The 18,978-nt window shown below is 41.7% G+C and overlaps 1 protein-coding gene across 2 annotated transcripts; it reads right to left on the reverse strand.

Moving 5' to 3' along the window:
* Positions 1 to 296: 296 nt before the first annotated feature.
* Positions 297 to 11,896, reverse strand: PRSS35 (serine protease 35). Of its 2 annotated transcripts, none has more exons than XM_039729597.1 (2): positions 11,782 to 11,896; positions 297 to 6,160 (listed from the first exon to the last, which is right to left on the reverse strand). In XM_039729597.1, the coding sequence occupies exon 2, from the start codon at positions 6,147 to 6,149 to the stop codon at positions 4,908 to 4,910; it is 1,242 nt and encodes a 413-aa protein (XP_039585531.1). In that variant the 5' UTR covers positions 6,150 to 6,160; positions 11,782 to 11,896; the 3' UTR covers positions 297 to 4,907. The 2 variants fall into 2 exon arrangements, with proteins under 2 accessions (XP_039585531.1, XP_039585541.1); XM_039729607.1 differs by lacking the exon at positions 11,782 to 11,896 and adding an exon at positions 11,181 to 11,429.
* Between the last annotated feature and the right edge of the window lie 7,082 nt (positions 11,897 to 18,978).

An 18,978-nucleotide genomic window follows, 5' to 3' on the forward strand; every position in this document is an offset into this window, starting at 1 on the left:
TATAGCAAATAGCAGAAACAGAACTAATTACTTATTTTAGAATTAATAACTTGCAGGGTAGACTATGAGTCATTTCCTTGCTGAACTAAATGTTTTACTCATCAAATTTGCTCACGGAGTAATTATCTTGAAGACAGGGAGTTTTTGTCCCCAGAACAAGTTTAAAGAGACGTTAATATCTTGTAAGACCAAGTCCCAGATGATTCACTGATAAATCATTACAGGCACTTGGAGAATGAAGTTTGTGTAACACAACCATAGCTAACAAACTGCATCACGACAGAGGAAAAGAAAAACAACAGAAAATATTTATTGACAGAATAAGTGCATCATACAATATCTTAACAGAGCAAAGGTTTGCATTTATTTTCTCAAATGGCTTGTCATTTTACACAGTTAAAAAATATTCTAAAGTTTTCTGTCAGTCTTAAAAAAGCAAAGAACCTGAAAGAATCCTCAAAGCTACTTCTGGAGATTTTTAATCTAAATGCTCTGACACTTGGAGCAAAAAACTGGTGCAAAAGGGACCAAAATATACTCCCAAATCCTTTGAGATTAGAATGAAATTTTAAGCTTGCAATTTAATAACATTCTTTTTTTCCCCCAGTCATTCTTTAATCCAGGAATTTGTAGATGGAACTATCTGCAATAATCTGTGCTTTAAAATTGGAAGCAGTTGATTAAATTTCTATGGATGCCAAACACAAACAGAAGACACTTGAAAAAATGTATTGCCTAGAATTTCTAGATACATGCAAAAATGGAGCCAACATTTAAATGCCTTAAGTCTGAGATGTTTTGTTTGATTTTTTTTTCCCAGTGGAGAACAGCCTTCACAGGAATCCCAAAAAAAGGGTCAGGTTTGAGAAATATCCCTTACTCACTATACTCTTGGTGATCCAGTGTACTGGGTGGTTCATATTGCCAAGCCTTTTGGTCAGAACACAGATCTGCTGCTTTCCAAGGACCCTGAATGAACAGCAGCATCATCCCTGCGAATTCAGGCATGGATTGTAGATCAGGGTCAAAACCCCTGCCACAGCCTGAGTCCTCTGACAGCCCTTTCCTTGTTGCTGTTGGCTAGGAAGAAAAGCCTTATCTTTAACAGTGAAAAATTGTCATGAAACTTGTGAATTTCACATCTTAATTCATGCTATTAAGTGTCTACCATCTGCCTACTTTTTCTCACAATAGGTGCCTCTGCTACCTTGCAGCCATTTCATCTGTTACTTTGCACACTTTCTTTATCCCTTGCATACCATCTCCATCTTCTTGGCCTTCCACCCTCTACGTGTTCTTTCTTTCTCTTTTATTTGCTGTCTGCTGCTAGATCATCCCTTATCAGCAGAATATAAAGAACTCCTCAGCTGCTTCTCTCCTCCACATGTGGATGAGTTATTTTTTTTTATTTAAGCCATATCCATGCTGATTCATACTCCATATAGACACATAAATCTGCAAAATTAAGATGGTAAATCTTAAGGAGTCAAGGAGTTTCTTTAAGCAATTATTAAAACATTGGGTACTCTATACCTCATATAAGAGAAGTCATTTTCCTACATAATGTTGTGCTTTTCTTCTTAATTTTTCACACTGCAAATAACCCCCTTGACTTTCACTATGTGTCTCAGAACCTCAGATTAAACACATGCACAAATACCTTGCAGAAGCTGGTCTGTGTGTGTTAATGGTTTGCATATGAGGTTTATCTTTGGCCCTGAAAAAAACTTACTTGTTGACTTTATAAATTCCAGTAGCCTTCTAGGAGAAAAGAGATTTGACTGATTTTTTTTTCCTAAAGCCAGGAATACAGTTAAATAAAAATATCTACTACACAAACTCTTATGGAAAACAATTAGTACTGATGAAAACAAATTATGTGCAGCCTGGTACCTGAGAGATGACAAATCCTTTAGGGAAACATCACAAGGGCTGGCAACCCAGCCTTGCTGCTGGTGTCCTAGACAACAGCAAGATCTGATCTACTGGGATCATATTTTCCTTCTCATATTTTCTCATTGGTAACTAGATAGTAACTGTAGGTTTTTAAGAAAATCTGAGATGGCTGAGAAATTCTTGTCCCATTTGCAGTGGTGGGTACCAAGAGCTCTATGCAGGACACTAAATTCCTGAGATTGCGTGTAAGTACTTGATTTATGAACGGTTCCAGGAGTCCCTGTAGTAGGTAGTAACAATGCCTACATAATGGATTTCTCTATTAGACCAAGTGGAATACCAAAATGTTGCCTACCATGCCAAGACAACTGGAAAAACATTGTGTCTTCTTCTACCTGTATTCCCTGGCCTGAAGGTGCTGACAACACCAAAACTCAGTCAAAACAACCATGGTCTTCAAGCCTGTGTATCTGCATGTGTTTGTGCATGGGCACTGAGACACAGAGGTTTGTTTGTTTGTTTTAAATTAATTTTTATGTTGCTCTGGCCAACCTCTTTAATCTCTTAGTACTACAAAATGAGCACCTAGTATTTATTCTCTGAAAAGAAAGAGTTTTTATCAACCTGGTATGGAAACCTCAGGTTGCGGCTGAGATATTTACAACCGATGATTATTACAACAAGACCATTTGGAAACTGACATCAAACATTTTCATTCTTACCTTACTCCCAATTCCCAAAGTGATAAAGAAATAGATTTTATTTCTTCTGAGGAGGAGCACACCTAAATAAGACTCAACAAAACAAGAAATTTACTAAGCCCCCTTATCTTGATCAGATTTGGACCCAAATCAACAATGACAATAATTGTAAAAAAATCCATGGACCTGGGTTGTCTTATATTAGATTAATGATGTGGCACCTTATTTGTCACAGTAAGTATGGAAAAAGGCACTTAAGAAAAACATTACAGACCTGACTAAAGAATACTATAAATCTGTTGCATAGAGTGAGAGTATTAAATACTGGACTGAGGTGATTTAAAATTAATGTCAGCAAAGCCACATGTGTTAATAGAGATGTTAACAATAATAAAAAATAATTAACCCTAAAATCTTAGAGATTTATTTCTAAACTTATTAAAAATTATTATTAGTTTTCTGCAAACAATCACACAAAATAAAATTAAAACATAATAAAGGAAGAAAAGCTAAGTATTCCCTGGAAAGGTTGACATTAAAAGAAATAGTTTTCTTTAAAGTGAGATTTCTTCCAATGAATTAAATATTGTTAGGGTTATGATATGGAAGCAAGTCTTAAATTTTTGTGCTTGGGCAATAACAGGACAAAGTTGCCTGCACATTCAGTGTGTCAGGTTGTATATTTTCAACCATATACCAAAAAAAAAAGGGGTTATTTAAAATCATGTTATTTCATCAAAAGATATTACAAGCATGTTTTAAAGATTCAAAAAAAAACCCCAAACATTATTTTAAAATCTTGTATTTTTTTCTCTTGCACAGGAAGAAAAAGTATTTTGGTCAGCATAAATTTATGGTAAAAAAAATTAAATATTACAGTGGTGAATACTCTGAACCTACTGAAACCCAAAGGGTATGATCAGAAAGGCACAGTATCTTTTTATGTTATTAGATTAATGTAGCACCATAAGAATTCTGTGTACTTCAAAATCTTGACATAAAATAAAAGATACAGACTTATATAGCAATCAACAACAGTTTTAAGAAGATGGTTTGTGTTTAAAGGTGTGTAAAAGTCAAGCTCAGTTTGTGTCTTCATTAAATACACGGTTCTGCAAACATATTGAACCAAATTATTTGCTAACTACTGCTGCTATCTAACAAGATACCTTTTATAATGCACAGGATAGTTCTACCATCAGAGGGTGCTATAATTTAATTGGGAGAAATTTTTAGTTAACCCTGTGAATCATGTTGAGGTGGAGTCTGAATATAACATGATTAAAACCACACACTTTGCAAAACAGTATAAAGCCAAACTAAAATATTGATTTCCAACTCCCAGTCTAATACATACTATCCTATCTATGAAGCTGAACTCATATAAAAGTAATTTATAAAAACTGAAGAAATGTTTAGCACCCAGAAGATATATCATCTGTGAAGCTCCAAATGATTGTCAAGTAGCCACTCCAGGAGTCAGTGACTTCTCCCAATGGTAAAGCTAAACATTTGACTGGAAACTAAACCTACAGCTCTCCAAATAATAATTGGAAGGCAAATGCTCATGTTTAAGATTCCTATAGCTTCTCTAAGAATGTTTAAATGTGTCTTTTTCTTCCAAACATAGAAACTTTCTTTTTGTTAATTTATCTTTTGTAAGTTTTACTGAGCAATGGAGTGAATGTTTCTTTAAGGTGTAAATCTCAGCTACATAAATTTGGAATTTCCATGGGAGTGTTCCTGCAGCAACCAGAAGAGGAAGTTTTCCAAACTAACAATCATATAACTTCAGTGCTGCTTCTCAACATGGACCTGTGATCTTTAGAGAATGCCAGAATAATGTCTTGTCTCATGCAGTTCTCTGGATCATTCTGCACATACAGGAACATGCTATATGCACAACTTGCATTTGAAGAATTGGAACAGAACCCTGAGAAATGTAAATCCATTGGAAAAAAATAGATATTGTTTAATAACACCAGTTTGAGAAGTTTCAACCCTTCCTCTGGGGAAAAAAATGACAAAAAGGTGCAGCCATTTTTTTCCTCACAAATGACTTGAATTTATCACAATGGCAAACATAAATATGGTTTGGGTTTTTAAGTACGTATCTAGGTTGATTACAAATATTTTGTCTGACAATTCTAGCCCTCTCCTAGAAATTCAGCATTCCTTAAGTCACGATAGCACTACTTGTGAGCTTTGAGTTCAAGAATGTTCTGGCGTGATGTTCTTCCAGTCACTGTTGCGGTCGCCTTTCACTCTATGGCAGTGAGGGTGCTAAGCAAAACTGAGGCTCGGCTCTCTTCAGCCTTGTGTGCAATTCTCATCATTCCCATGTATCCAGAAGCAAATCTGGGCATATTTGAGAGGAGTAATTCGTACTGCTACATTGTAATCCTGCTGTTCGCCATTGATGTCCACCCACTGATGGCCTGAGTAAACAGCGATGATCTTGCGTTTCCACTTCTTTTTGTTTGGCTCCTTCAGACGGAGATAGATGCCAGATCCTGTGGAGCCAGGCTCAGCATCACAGTACTGATAAAACAGATCATTGGACTCATCAGAAATGCTACAAAATCTATAGACCAGCTGCCCAGACCGATCATTGTCAAAACCTGAGAAGTGGATCATGCTCCCAGGCATCATTTTGATTGTTGGGCTGATTCCCAGCTCCATGTATTTCCTTTTGTGAGGACGCTTGAGCTCAAGAACAGCATAATCATAATCCAGGGCAATATCCCCAGAGACACCCTTAAACCAGCCTTTTGGGATGTGCGTGCTCTTCACCCGGGTCCACTGGAAGGAGGGCACGCCATCTGAGGTCCCTTGCTTCCTCCCAGATCCCCTCTGCTTTCTCTCATCACCTTTGGATTGTCGCCTTAATTCTGCAGTGACTTTGGGATCCTCTTTGTCCGCAGAAATTTCTCTCCTACTTCTTTTAGCACCTTTGCGTTTCCTGCCATTGCCTCTGGACTTTGTCTTCATCAGGCCCACCCTGAGTCTTTTGCTGCCCTTAACATAATCCTTGCCATTGTGCAGGCAGTGGGCTGCTGTTAGCACGTGCTTGGGGGAAACGAGAACGCCGCTGCAGCCCGTGGAGATCTTCACGGCTGTGTTGAACGGAAAGTTGGTCATAAACCTCTTGTCATAGATGCTGAACCTACTGTCTGTGCCATATACCTGCCTCTTCCTTCTCAAAGGCCTTCGTGCGGTTGTGTTTGCAGCTGGGTCAGGCACTGCTCCGAGGACATTCACTTCAGTCAGGGTCCGCGTGCCGTTTTCAAAAACAGTCTCATAGGATAACAGGCTCTTCAAGTCAGACAAGCTTGGCACTGGCAGTTTTCTTTGACATTCAATTCCACATACACTGTTCAGCTCTAATTTGGTTTTTGCTTCAAATTTAGGGCTGTCAAGCGAGAAAGTTCTTTCCCTCACAATCTGGGGAATCTTCCTTAAGTGCCAAGTAAAATCTTGTTCAGTTTCTGTTCCATTACTGAGACTCAATATAGGTATGAAAATTATGAATAGCAGTAACATGTGCTCCATTTTATTTTTTTCTAAAACAAGAAAGAGAGATTTGAAAATACACTTTGGAAATATATACAGTTATCTTAATATCTACTAAGTATAATCATGCAATTTTAGAACTGACATCAGTGGAACAGAATTCTACAATCTACTTAAAATAGAAATGCCTCAGATATTCCCTGTTTTACCTCTGACTCTTCCAATTGTTTCTAGAAAAATGGATGCAGATAATTCAGCCAGCATCCATGTTGAGTTACATACTGGAAGATGAAAGCGGCTGAGTTTTACCTGTTTTTCCCTCAGTGGGCAGCAGTCTGAATCATTCCTCTTGGTAGAGCATCCTCGGTTTTTTTTATCTCAAAGGTATGCAGTTACATTTCTGTTTCACTTTTTTATAGCTATATAGTTGAGGGTAAAACACACTTGGAAACCCTCAATGCATTCATAAGCTGGGATCCTAGTAGAGATGGATAGACAGACTACACTCGTGAGACTTAGGAGCCCTTGGGAAACCAGACCAATTGTGCTCTTTCGTGTAATGGCCAAAATGTGGCTTTAGCTGACTTAAAAGTCACCAATGGATCTCCACTACCCACCCAGTTGAGAACATGAATCTGCCTGTATGAAAAATGGCACTTTGCTTACTGCTATCCCAAGGAAACAAGGTCTTCTAGGACAGACAGACAAATGAGGAAAGCAGAATGTTGCTGGTGTAGAGGAGTCTCCTGGCTATATATACATGCAGCAAAGCTCAGCTGAGCAGGAGGGACAAGTCTGGTTACTCATCACATGCCTTTTTCAGGATCCCACAAAGGCTGTAGGAACTGAGCTGTCTGTGCCTTATGGTCACATGTGGAATGCCCCACCTAGATGGGGTGATGCACCATACCAACAGCTAATACTTTAAATTGGAAAGACAAAAAGCAGTATTATTCCCATCTCTAGTTGGGAAACATGCAGGAAAAATGTAACATTGTTAGAAGTCTGAGGCAAAGCCAGAAACTGAACCCAGAATTCTTGATTCTGAACTCAAACCATTACTGAAAAGACCATTTTTCTCTTTTGGCAGCATTGATGTCAGTGGCATTATCCAACTACTGGCAGCTGCCACTGGGAAATCTGTGCTCAGTTCCAACATCCTTCATTCCAATTACATGGAAACCTCAGCAGTGAAGAAAGAAAGGGTCTATGATTAAACTTTAAAAGCCAAGCAATTCAAGGATTTGTATGTGGTTAAGCTCTCTGGTTTACATTGCAATAGCAGTGCAGGCCAGGGCAAACATAACCACTTTCCTTAATTTTAGTTTAGAATATTAAAAGTGGTGATCTCCAGTAAAACAGCCTGGCTACAGGCTAACTGAAGATCTAGCATGAAAAACAGGGGTTTATGGAAAAAGAAGTGGGGAACATCACTTTCAAAGCTGTGCAATGGACCAGTGATTCCTATGATTTTTGAGGCATCTTTACCCTATAGACATATTTGTTGTCTATAATAAGTAATTTTTTTTTTTTGTTAAGTAAGCACTACAGTTCAACCACAGCTTGTTGCTTCTGATGCCAAGAAGAGAGTGGATTTGTTTTAGCATAGTTTTAACATTTTTCACCTTTGCCAGAATGAAGCACCAACTTTGAGCTGGAGTCCACTTACTAGGAGATATATATATATATATATATATATATACCACATTTTACAATAGAAGGAAACCCTTCCTGGCTTTAAAGTAGCTAACTCAGATTTTGGAGAAGATGTGGGGTCTTTCCTAAGACGTCTGGAGATTACAGTGACTCACAGGTCTGAGCTCTGGGGTGTATGTGGTCACATGAAAAGATATCTGAAAGTTTTGAAAGCAGAGCTGGGGAATCAACCCAGGCACAAGATTTTGTAGAGGAACACCAGTTGTTCACACCAGTCTAGCTTATTGGTATAGCAGAGATGTGCACATTTAAATATTAACAAAGTTACCTTCAAAGTGTTGGTTCAGTTATTGCTCAATTAGGACTGAATCTGAGGAGGAATTACTATTTTACATATCTGTGGGTTAGAAGGTGTCAAAATAATAAAAAAAAATTACTGCAATGAGAACATAAAAATAGCTTCCTGGCCTGACCAAAGGCCTGCCTGTCCTAAAATCTTGTTTCTGACACTGACTAGATGTGTCTGCCTAGGGTAGAAGATAGGGACAGGATCAGGGATAACCAGGTATGCCCCTCCTCCCTCACAGTTTCTTGACTTACAACCAGTTGTACCTGGTGGACTTCAGAGCAGAGGAAGTTTCTGTAGTGTAAGGAAACCTTAGTTAATTTTTCTTCCACAGTTTGACAGTCTTCCCTTCAATACGTACAGAATTTTGTAGCCATAATGTTCTGCATCCAGGAGTCACACAGCTTAACTACATGTTGTATGAGGAAGCATCTCCTTGTCTTTGTTTCCAGCCTGTCACAAACTAGCATGGTTTGAGGATAAATAATGTGATATTTGTGTAGGAAAGATGGTTTAAATTTGCTTTGCCATAATATAGCTGCCGAAGAAGACAGTTCTAATATCAGGCTTGAGAATGACTTTTCTATTTTTCCCTAGAATATTCCTCCCTTTCTCAGTTTTTCATAAAGGTCTGGATGTCTGATACTCCTCTGTAGCTGAACTTTGTGAGCCCTAAGGAAAGTTCAGTCACTAACTGCTTGTTCACATAGAAAGTCTGGGTTGATGTCATTCCACTGTGACGGCTCATGTCTTCCCAGATGATCTCATAACTAAGTTTATAGAGAAGTCCATTTCTTTCTCTCTGCTTTATAGAGAGACCTTCTGCAAGGGTGGAGTACTATGGCTCCTTCTGCTACTCTTTAGAAAGGAAAAAAAAAAAGTCAAAGCACAGAACCTTCCATAGATGCCTTGGAGCCCTCCATTTGAATCACAACACTCAAGTGCTCACTGCTTACAAAGGCAGTCTTGGAAGCCAAGATTTTCTTCATTTATAATGATCCACTTGTCACTGGGAATGAACTAACTACACTTCAGGATAACTGGAAGCAGTTCAAGGAACTTGATAAACATGGAAATTCTCATTACAGAGACCAGAGCAGTGGTTCTACTAGGCAGCTTTGTCATTTGCAGCCACGCATTTGAGATCTGTTTACTAACCCCATCTCTACAGTTTAGAGGGGGCCAGCTCCAAGCAAGGGCAATGTCAGCATTTGCCATGGCCCAGCACAGGCTGCTGGCAAGAGGGAAACACAAGGCTTTGCACCCATCTACACATTTGTATCGGGCTCCTCTTGCCAGGTGATGAGGATGCAAATGTGTAGAGGGGTGCAAAGACAGCTTTGCAGGGTGGGAGAAAGGAAGAGAGAATACAGCCTCCAGGGGAAGGAGGAAATGCCTTGAGAAGGCTTCAAGTTGATTGCAAAGAAAAAACCCTCAATTACCCATTCTCCACACTTCCTCCACACCCTAAGATGCTCTGCCCTCTCCTTTCCTTCACTCCTTTCCCATACAGATTTTGGGTTGGCTTACAGTAATTGGAATCCTTGAGTCAGCTCTTTAAGGTATGATGAATTATTTGTGAGAAAACAAAATGGAAATCAGAAGAGAGAGATTCCCAGCTATATGAAAATGTTGAAATTCTTTCTTCAGTTTCCAAACTCAGCTAATAACTTTGGTGTCATTCCAGCTGCCAGACATATCCGTACAAGTAAAACTATTTTTAGTTCTTTCAATTTCTTGCTTTCCACATTAAACCTTTCTGCATCCACAGGCAAAAAAACCCCTAATTTTTGAGGATATCCTTTAAATATTTTGTCCTACTTTACTCCAACTGAATGCACGTCAGATGCTCAGGAAAAGGCTTATAATCAAGCCAAACTAGAATAGGTTTCACTTCAGGCTATCACGGAAGAAATTCTCATGCCAGTGTAGCTCAGACAGAAGAAAAATTAATTCCAGCTTCCTGACAGTGTTTTATCTTGGTCTGTTTAGTGCAGCCTCTACCGTGCAGTTTCCTTCTTCTTGTAGGAAAGTCGACACATTTCAAACTAATCTTACACAATTTTAAATCCAATTTCTAAGCCCTAAAATAACAGAGACTGCTATAGTAACCATCTCCTTTAACTGCTTTTGGCCTTATTCTTGAAATGACCTGAAAGTTGGAATTCATAGTTCTACTCTGACAAAGCAAAATAGAGAACAAATTTTTGATATCTCACACTCCCTGGAAGAAACCATTGCCATAAACTTATCCACCACTGCTCTCCCTTCCCTCCTCCAGGTGCGCTCACTCTGTACAGTGGCGTACGGATGTTGTCCTCCTTTCTGATTCGCGAAAAAACAACCCGACTACGGCTCCTGTCTCTTGCAAAAATTTAGGCAGCTTCAATACTCATAGAAAGAACTAACTTTACACGGCAGGCGTGACAGCTCGTTTCTGAAGTCCCACGGGCGGGGAAAGTGAAGGACCGCGAGTAAGCGGCGCAGCGCCCGCCGCGGCCGCAGGGCGGCGCTCCCGGAGCGCCGGCAGCGCCTCCGCGCCCGGCTCCAGCCCCGCGCCCGGCTCCAGCCCCGCACCCGGCTCCAGCTCCGCGCCCGGCTCCAGCTCCGGCTCCGCACCCGCGCCCCTCCCGCGCCCGGGATCCTCTCCCGCCCCTCACGCCGCCGGGATCCTCTCCGCGCTCCGCCGCCCTTCCCACCCCTGGGATCCTCTCCGCGCCCCTCCCGCCGCCGGGATCTTCTCCGCGCCCGCCGCCCCGGCCAGTGCCCTGCTGCTGAGCGGCTCCGGGAGTCCAGCCCTGCCAGCCGGGCAGCGCCGCCGGGCACAGACCGGGAACCGGCCGGACGAGCGGCGGGGACGGGAGGGCTTTGCCGGGATGGCCGCCTCTCCTCTGCCCTCTCCGCTCCTGTGTGTTCGCGTGTGAGAGCCCAGGGCTGTCCTGGAAGAAGAGGAGGATTTGGGGAGTAAGGCTTTATCTCTCCTGGTCCTGCTTTCCTCGAGAGGCTCTGCTTCTCCACGCCTGACCCGAAGGAGTTTTCCCCCTCTACAAAACCTGCAAGTTAAATACCTTGGCACGGCTCTTTTATTTTTGCTATTCCAAGATAAATCTGTTTCCAGCAGTGACGAATCTGGATGAAATTAGTGTCAATTCCAGAGGAGCGCGGAGATGGTAGCGCTAACACTGAGGGGATGAATCGGAATTAAAGGAGTTTGTTTTGAAGGGTGAAGAGGCTCCTTGCCTGCTCCCCGCAGAAGGCACAGCACAGAGACAAACCCCAGAAAACCCAATAAATATGCCCCTTGCTGCAGTCTTGTTAAGCCGTCTTGTGAAACCGGCTTCAAATGTGGGGGAAAAAAAAAAAAAAAAAAAGGACCAGATAAACGCGTGGCGTTTTAGTCCTATCAAAAATATATCCATCAGGCTAAAGAGGCAGGAACTTTACACAAAACATCTCAGCTGCCAAGCTCAAGGTACTGACATCGCTCAGCCCCATCATTTTTTAAAAACAACCCGCGTAGGAAGAATGACATCGCAAAACAACTATCGCCTTGCAGACGGTGGTTCCCTCGCAGTGCCCGGTCCCCCTCAGCCCCCATCCCCAGCTCCGCTGCTGCCCGCCCAGGCCTCTGGGAGCTGCCTCTTCCCCAGGGAAGGCTCGTGGTCCTACCTGGCACCCGCGGGACGGACGGAGGGCAGGGCGGCCGCAGCCCCGGGGCTCGGGCTCCCGGCTCCCCGCTCCGCGCCGCTCGTCCGCCGCCCAGCGCCCGCGGCTACTGAGGACGGGGCGGGGGGAGCGGCCAGGTCTTCCCAGGCGGGGGAGGGGATGGAAAAGGGAAAAAAAAAAAAAAAAAAAAAAAAAGGAAAGTAAAAAAAAGAAAAAGAAGGCGAGAGAGAGAGGAAGCCGAGGGGGAGGGCCGAGGGGAGCGGAGGCAGATCTCGGTGTCTCCTCGGATGGGAAGGGAGGAGGAGAAGGGGCTCTGCCTGCGGAGCGGGGAGGCGCATCGCCCCGGCCGCGGCTCCTCTGGGCGCGGGGCCCGCACGGGACGGGGCGGGAGAGGCAGCTGGGCCGGGGTGGCCAGCGGGGACAAGCGGGCAGGAGGAGGAGGGAGCCCGTCCCAAGGGAAGGGCAGCGGGGCTCGCACCGTCCGCTCCACCTGTGGCGGGGACAGCCGCTGCCCCTGCCCGCCGGAGCGTCCCGCGGAAGGCGAGGAGCGGGGAATGGCGTTCCCACGGACCGCGGCCTGCCCGCTCCTCCCTGCCCTCGCCCCTGTCTCCCAGCCCCGCTCCTCTGGAGCGCCTTGCTCCTCAGGGACCTTCCCTGCCCCTCCTCTGGACCATTCCCGCTCGTCTAGGCCCCAGAGGCCAGGTGAGAAGCACCTTCCTCCTTTCCTCATCACTCCTTGGCTTCCTCCTTCCCCTCAGTGTTCCTGTGGTCTCTCCTCCCCAGGCAGAAAGCTTCGTGGGGAGGTCTCTCCTCCCTGGATCACCCCCTGGCACTAGAACAGGGCCCTCCCCAAAGCTGCCCACTGCCAGGCAGATGCACAAGGTGAAAAGGACCCTCAGTAAGCAGTTCTGCTAGTGCTTAACTCAAGCACTTCCATTGAGTTCATCTGCTGAAAACTCATTTCATGCTAAATGAAGGCCCATTGATTTGCCAAAACCAGCAGGAAATTTGTGGCATTGCTGGAGATCAGAGTGAGATCTCCAGAGTGCTGCTTCGTTGTTTTAATCATAGGCATGTCCTTCCTTTAAAAATCTTAACTTCAAAAACTTAGTGGAACCAAATTTTTAAACAGGTTAGAAATAAGGCTTTGACCAGCAAACTGCAGCCTGCAGTTTCATTTTGAAGACAGAGGCTTATTTCTTCAAAATTTAGATTTCATTTGCAGTTCTGGGTTTGTTGTTCTTTATGCACACAACTTAAAACCAAAGCAAAATAGTAATAATATAATAATATTTCATGTGCCAGAGAAAGTGACCTGAAGAATTACCAAGGTAATTAACAAGGCAAGACAGAAATGGAGGAAAAGTGGTAAAGTTTTACAAACAATATATTGAACACAAGAGCTTCCACACTGGCTGAGACCAAGGGCTTTGCTAGACCAATATCAGGTTACATTACTGAAGGCAGTAGCTCCCTCCAGCACCTTAGCGCCCAGCTCCCTCCTCCTCCTGCCCGCTACTGAAGGCAGTAGCTCCCTCCAGCACCTTCACTGCCACCAATATTTCAGACTCAGATTTTATGAGGCAGGTGCAGTTTCTATGATCTTAGTAACCTTCACTGGATTTCTCTGTTGGGTTCTTGCCCATCTTCCCTTTAACCTACATGGATCTGTAATATCTACAACTTGCTTTAGTAACAAGTTCTCCAGGTCAAGCATATCTTTGTGCAAAATCTTGCCTCTTTTAGTGTCTTTTCAACCTGCTATCTTCATTTGATACTCACTAGTTCTTTATCATATACTCTATAAGTCCTCTCCCACTGTGAAGAATTCTATTAAAGTTAGCTGAGCTTTACATCAAAAACGTTTCTGTTTTCCATCCTATTGCTGAAGTTCAGGGACAAGAAAAGCATCTGAAGGAAGATGCAGCCAAACACTTCTTGGCAGTGGCAAGTAGAAAACAAGGAACAACAGCTTACTTGGATTGGGCAGCTGTGTTGAGCTACAACTGCAGCTAGGGAGGTTCAAACTGGTCATGGGGAAAAATTTCTTCACCAAAAGGAATATGCAACACTGGAACGAATGACCCAGGCAGGTTGTGGAATCACCATCCTTGGTGATTTCCAACACTCAGATAAACAAAGCCACAGCTGATCTGATCTAGTGTTGGCAGTGGTCCTGCTTCAAGGCAAAGGTTGAGCTGGGTGACCTGCAGAGGTCCCTCTCAACCAATATTTCTACAATTCTTTACCTACACAGAAGATGCAAGCAAAATATGGATTTTTGTGGCAGCAAAAATTTATTATTTGTTTTGCTCTTGGCTGATTTCTTAATACTTACTAGTGTTTTTAAAATTCATTTTAATTTTTCATCTGGTGATGACCAGGCTGATGTTCCCATAGGGCCATTTTCATAATTCCAGGACTCTTTCCTGAAAAGAAATGACCAGATCAGATCCTGCCATTTCATACCTGAAGTAAGGGCCCTTTTCCTCTTGTGCAGCACTTTGCATCTACATTGACCTCCGCTGCAATTTTATTGCTCGGTCACTCCCATAAACTTTCCTGCACAAAACCAAGGTTGTCTCATCTTTATTAACTAAAATAATAGCCTCATCAGGCTTTGTTCCTGACTGCTCATCTCTTTTCCAGACCATTTATGAATATGCTGCATAGTGCAGCACAAAGCAGGTTGTTATTGGTAAACTATCATCCCTTGAAAAGCTGATCTCCCTTATCTTGTGCTTTCTTCCCTGTTTTTCAGAAAATATGGATGGCGCAAGTTCATTTCTGTTTGTTGAGCTCTGGGTGTTGGGATCAGTGTGCTTTCGACCCATCAGCCCCCTCCCTCCTGATTTTGGAATCTAAATTTCAAATTTAAATTATTTTAAACCATATTTTCTTTAATTCTGTGTCATGGTTTGACACTGGTCAGTACTTAACCCCCTCACAGGTTCTCACTCACTCACTCACTCACTCACTCACTCACTCACTCACTCTCCCCATCACAGTGGGATAGGGAAGAGAATCAGAAAAAGTTAAAATCCACAGATTGAAATAACAACATTTTAATAATGGAAATAAAGTAGGACACTATGGGAACAATAACCATAACAATATTCAGAGTAAAAAAAACCTAACAGAGGTAGCAAAAAAAAACAAACAAAAAAAACCCAAAAAAAACCCCCCAAAAAAATAAAACCCCCCACACAAAAAAACCTAAAACAAACAAAACCAAAAACCAACAACAACAAAAAAACCAGGAATATAAAACCCCCCCACACAAAAAAACCTAAAACAAACAAAACCAAAAACCAACAACAACAAAAAAACCAGGAATAAACCTCCAGAAAGACAAGTGATGCAAAATACAATTGTTCACCACCCACTGACTGAAGCCCAGCCCAGCCCTGAGCAGTGATCTGTGCCTCCAGGCCAACTCCCTCGTTTATACACTGGCCATGACATTCCCAGGGTATGGCATATCCCTTTGGCCAGCTCAGCTCAGCTGTCCTGGCCGTGCTCCCTCCTGGCATCTTGTGCCCCTCCTCAGGAGCAGAGCAGGAGACACTGGAAAGTCCTTGACTCAGGGTAAGCACTCCTGAGGCACAAATAAAACATCAGTGTGTTATCAACATTGTTCTCATACGACATCTAAAACACAGCACTGGACCAGCTACCAGGAAGAAAATTATCTCTATCCTAGTCAAAATTAGGATGCCTGTTTCATTAATATTTTCTTTCTCATAATAAGAAGATTATACAATAAGTATCATTCTTTATAAATAATGAGAAATTTTTAAAAATAATTATCACATTAAAATTTTATTCAAAATATAGTTTGCAGAAGATGTATCTAATGTGTATTTCAGAGTACTGATTCTTCAAAAATACACTGTATGGTAGGGCTGTAAAAATATAATTGTTGGAAAATTTCCAGCATGCTAATTTTATCCTTCAGAAGTAATTTTATCTCATCAAAAGATTAGTGAACCCTTTTGGTATTTTTATACGTTCCAAAAATAAGTTTGAGATCATATACTAACTGAGATGTTCACTTGCAACTTTGAAAGGATGATACCTAAAATTAAAAAAAGTTAGAGGAAAAAATAAAACCAAATCTGCATTAACATCAAGAATGCACTAGCTTCTATCAAAATTCTTCTTGCATATCCACAAAGAATACAAAGTAAAAACCCCCATCAGATTTATAGCATGGGTTTGAGTGAATTCACAGAACCTTTGTATTCTTATCTTGGGCTAAATAATGCACAAAATAGATTACAAAATGTTTCCAAGTAAGATTCTCTCAACTTTTTTTTTTTTTTTTTTTTTTTTTTTCAGGTAGAAATCTGAGATAAGAGCTTCAACTTTCCCTGCGGGGAACATGCACTAAGCGTGGATGTAGTGGCTGGGCAGCTGCTCCTGGAATGTCATTTGGCCCTGCGGTGCTGGATGAACACGTGGGCCTTGCACACATCCAAAAATGTTTGATCACAGCAGCAACATGCCTTGTCTGCAACCTCTGAATTGTACTCCTTGTACTGCACCTACCCACAAAATATTCTTTCACATGTGAATTAAGGGAAGACAGGCAGTGCAACTCGGGAAAACTGAAACAAGGTTCATGGATGTAAAAAAGAATGCAAATGCCTATAACCAAGTTAAAAGTTGTTGTATTAGCCACAAGAAGTCAGCTTTAATCTCTTCCCTTTTTCTCCTCAGTTCTTCTTCTACTTGTGCATACATGCACCCACATGCTTTATTCCAAAACTAATAATTACTTGGATAGTGCAGGTAACTCCCTTTTCTCCATACTTTAATTCTCAAGTTGAAGCTTGAGTACTTGTGGGTACTCTTCCAGCTCAGCTGCTATATGTTTCTCTTCCTTTCTACTTTCTTTATCCTAGGCAGAGTTTTGGTCCCAGACTATTTTTGGTGAGTTTTAACTCTTTTCCAATTCCCAAACTCTAAACTTGGGGTAACTCATTGGCTCGTGATGAATGGACGTGAGATATTTCCTACTGCTTTCAGAACAAAGGGATGTGAAATACAATGGATATTTCTTACAGGATCACGAATAGTCTCCATGGTAGTGTCTTTTCTGTGGCAGCCTGTTGCCACAGAGGCCCTTTTGTTTTGTGGACCAGTGGGGTTGGTTATTGTGCTGTTCAGAGGTGCCTGTGACACAGTGCTGACCGGTTAGACTGAAACCCTGAATGAAACAGGCCTCTGTTAGAGACCCTGCCTTTGAGAACTTGAAAAAGACGCAAAAACTGCAATACATCGCGTAATTGTTTAACAGCGCACACAATGGGGACAGAGAGGATGACAAACAGCACTGCTAGCTCTCCTGAAATGCTGGAATTCAGGAGAATTCTGCATAGACCAATGGATTATAGCAGTACAGCGAGGTATCCACTTAGGGTTGGGTGTACAAAGTACTGTGGTGCCAGACACATGGAGGTTAGCAACCAGTGCACTGTCATCAACACAGGCATTACAGATGACAAAAAGGAGGGATGTGAAAGCTGAGGTGTCTAATTGTGACCTGATTTTCACAGTATGTGTTTAGGAGCTAGATATATGCGGAAGTAATAGACATGAAAAAAGCCTCACTTTATAGTAGTGCAAACAGATGAAGTCCCATTTCTGAGTTAAAACTGTGTCAAGTTTGTTATCAAATCAAGAAGATACACAAAGCTCTGAGCAACCTGGTCCGGTGAAAGGTGTCCCTGTCCACAGCAGTGAGGTTGGAACAAGAAAATTTTTAAGATCCCTTCCAACATAGGCTGTTCTATGATTTTATGGTTTTTTCTTCAGTGAGGCAGCAAGCAAAAATAAATGTGGTTCTGCCTCAGTATGTGACCCACAGGAGAGAAGTTCTTCTAACCATGCAGAAAGTAAGTTAGTTAATATCCCAGTCACCACCCAGCTCCTGACTTTTAGCACATTTTTATGTCCCTCTAGAGCAGCAGTTGAAAATTAAGCTGGACAGGCTCACTGTTCTAACATTTGTGCACTTAGTAGAAAAGTAGAGTCAATTACCCACTCATCATCACTAAACAAACAAAACCTACAGTTCTTACCTGATGTGTATCATCCTGGAAATTATTTACATATATATATAATGCGCACTTTACATCTATATATATGTAATGTTCACTTTATAAATAGACATATAGATATATATGTAAAGTGAACATTTTCCTCAAGGAAAATTTCCACAAGAAATTTTCCTTGAGGAAAATGTTCACTTTACAGATGTGTCAGTTGGCAAATATTTTTATGCATGCAATGTGCTGGCAGGTTACAAGCAGGTACTGTTAAGGAAAAAAATCCAACCCACACCATTTTTGTGAACATACTGCTTTGAAGGAAATAGTTTCCTTTGACTGGCATTCCCATTGCACAGCCCATCAGCAACTTTGCTGGAAATTTAGTGAATTACAGATGCTAATGCAGCATACTGTGGTATGGATAAATGACATATTGGTGTGAAGAGAAAAGAAGTGCATGAACAAAGGTTCTGAGAAGCTTTGGAAGAAACCCCAAATTTGTCTGGCTAAAGCCAGATATTCATCTTCTCCCCAAGCCTCTAAACTCCTATAATGGAAACAGCATACCACAGAGGAAAGTTAATAGAGTGACATTGACATGTTAGATAAAATTAGATTTTAGCTACCTTCAGCATGATTGACCCAAGAGAGGGGAAAGAGAATCCAGGGAAAGATGAACTGGCAAGGGACATGGCACCTAATCTCACCCTTCAAACCAGCAGAGGGTGAGTGGCAGTGAAATGCACATCTTAAAAAGTCTTAGAAATCAGAGGAATTAACAGCTATATATTACTGGAAAAAACGTGACATTCAGCATAAAACTGAGTTCCCAACAGAATATTCAACTTTCAAACAGAATATTGAAGCAGTATTCCTCTAGAAGAATGGACAAAGTAGGGAAATTTGGAGTAATAGAAATTGCATTAAAAAAATTAAAAAGGGGATATTTGCCTTAATTAATGGATATTATGGGATACAGTCTTTATTGTCAGTGTTAGCTGAAGGTGATCATAAACCATTTACTGCCATTGTAAACATGCCCAGGGGAGTACAAGACTCATTTTTCAACTATGGCTACATTAATTTAAAATTAATACAAACCTGAGAGGGAAAAGCACACTTATAAAGGACGACATTTACTAAA

This window comes from Passer montanus, unplaced genomic scaffold, assembly GCF_014805655.1.
Source record: "Passer montanus isolate IOZ18808 unplaced genomic scaffold, ASM1480565v1 scaffold11, whole genome shotgun sequence".
Taxonomy (NCBI): domain Eukaryota; kingdom Metazoa; phylum Chordata; class Aves; order Passeriformes; family Passeridae; genus Passer; species Passer montanus.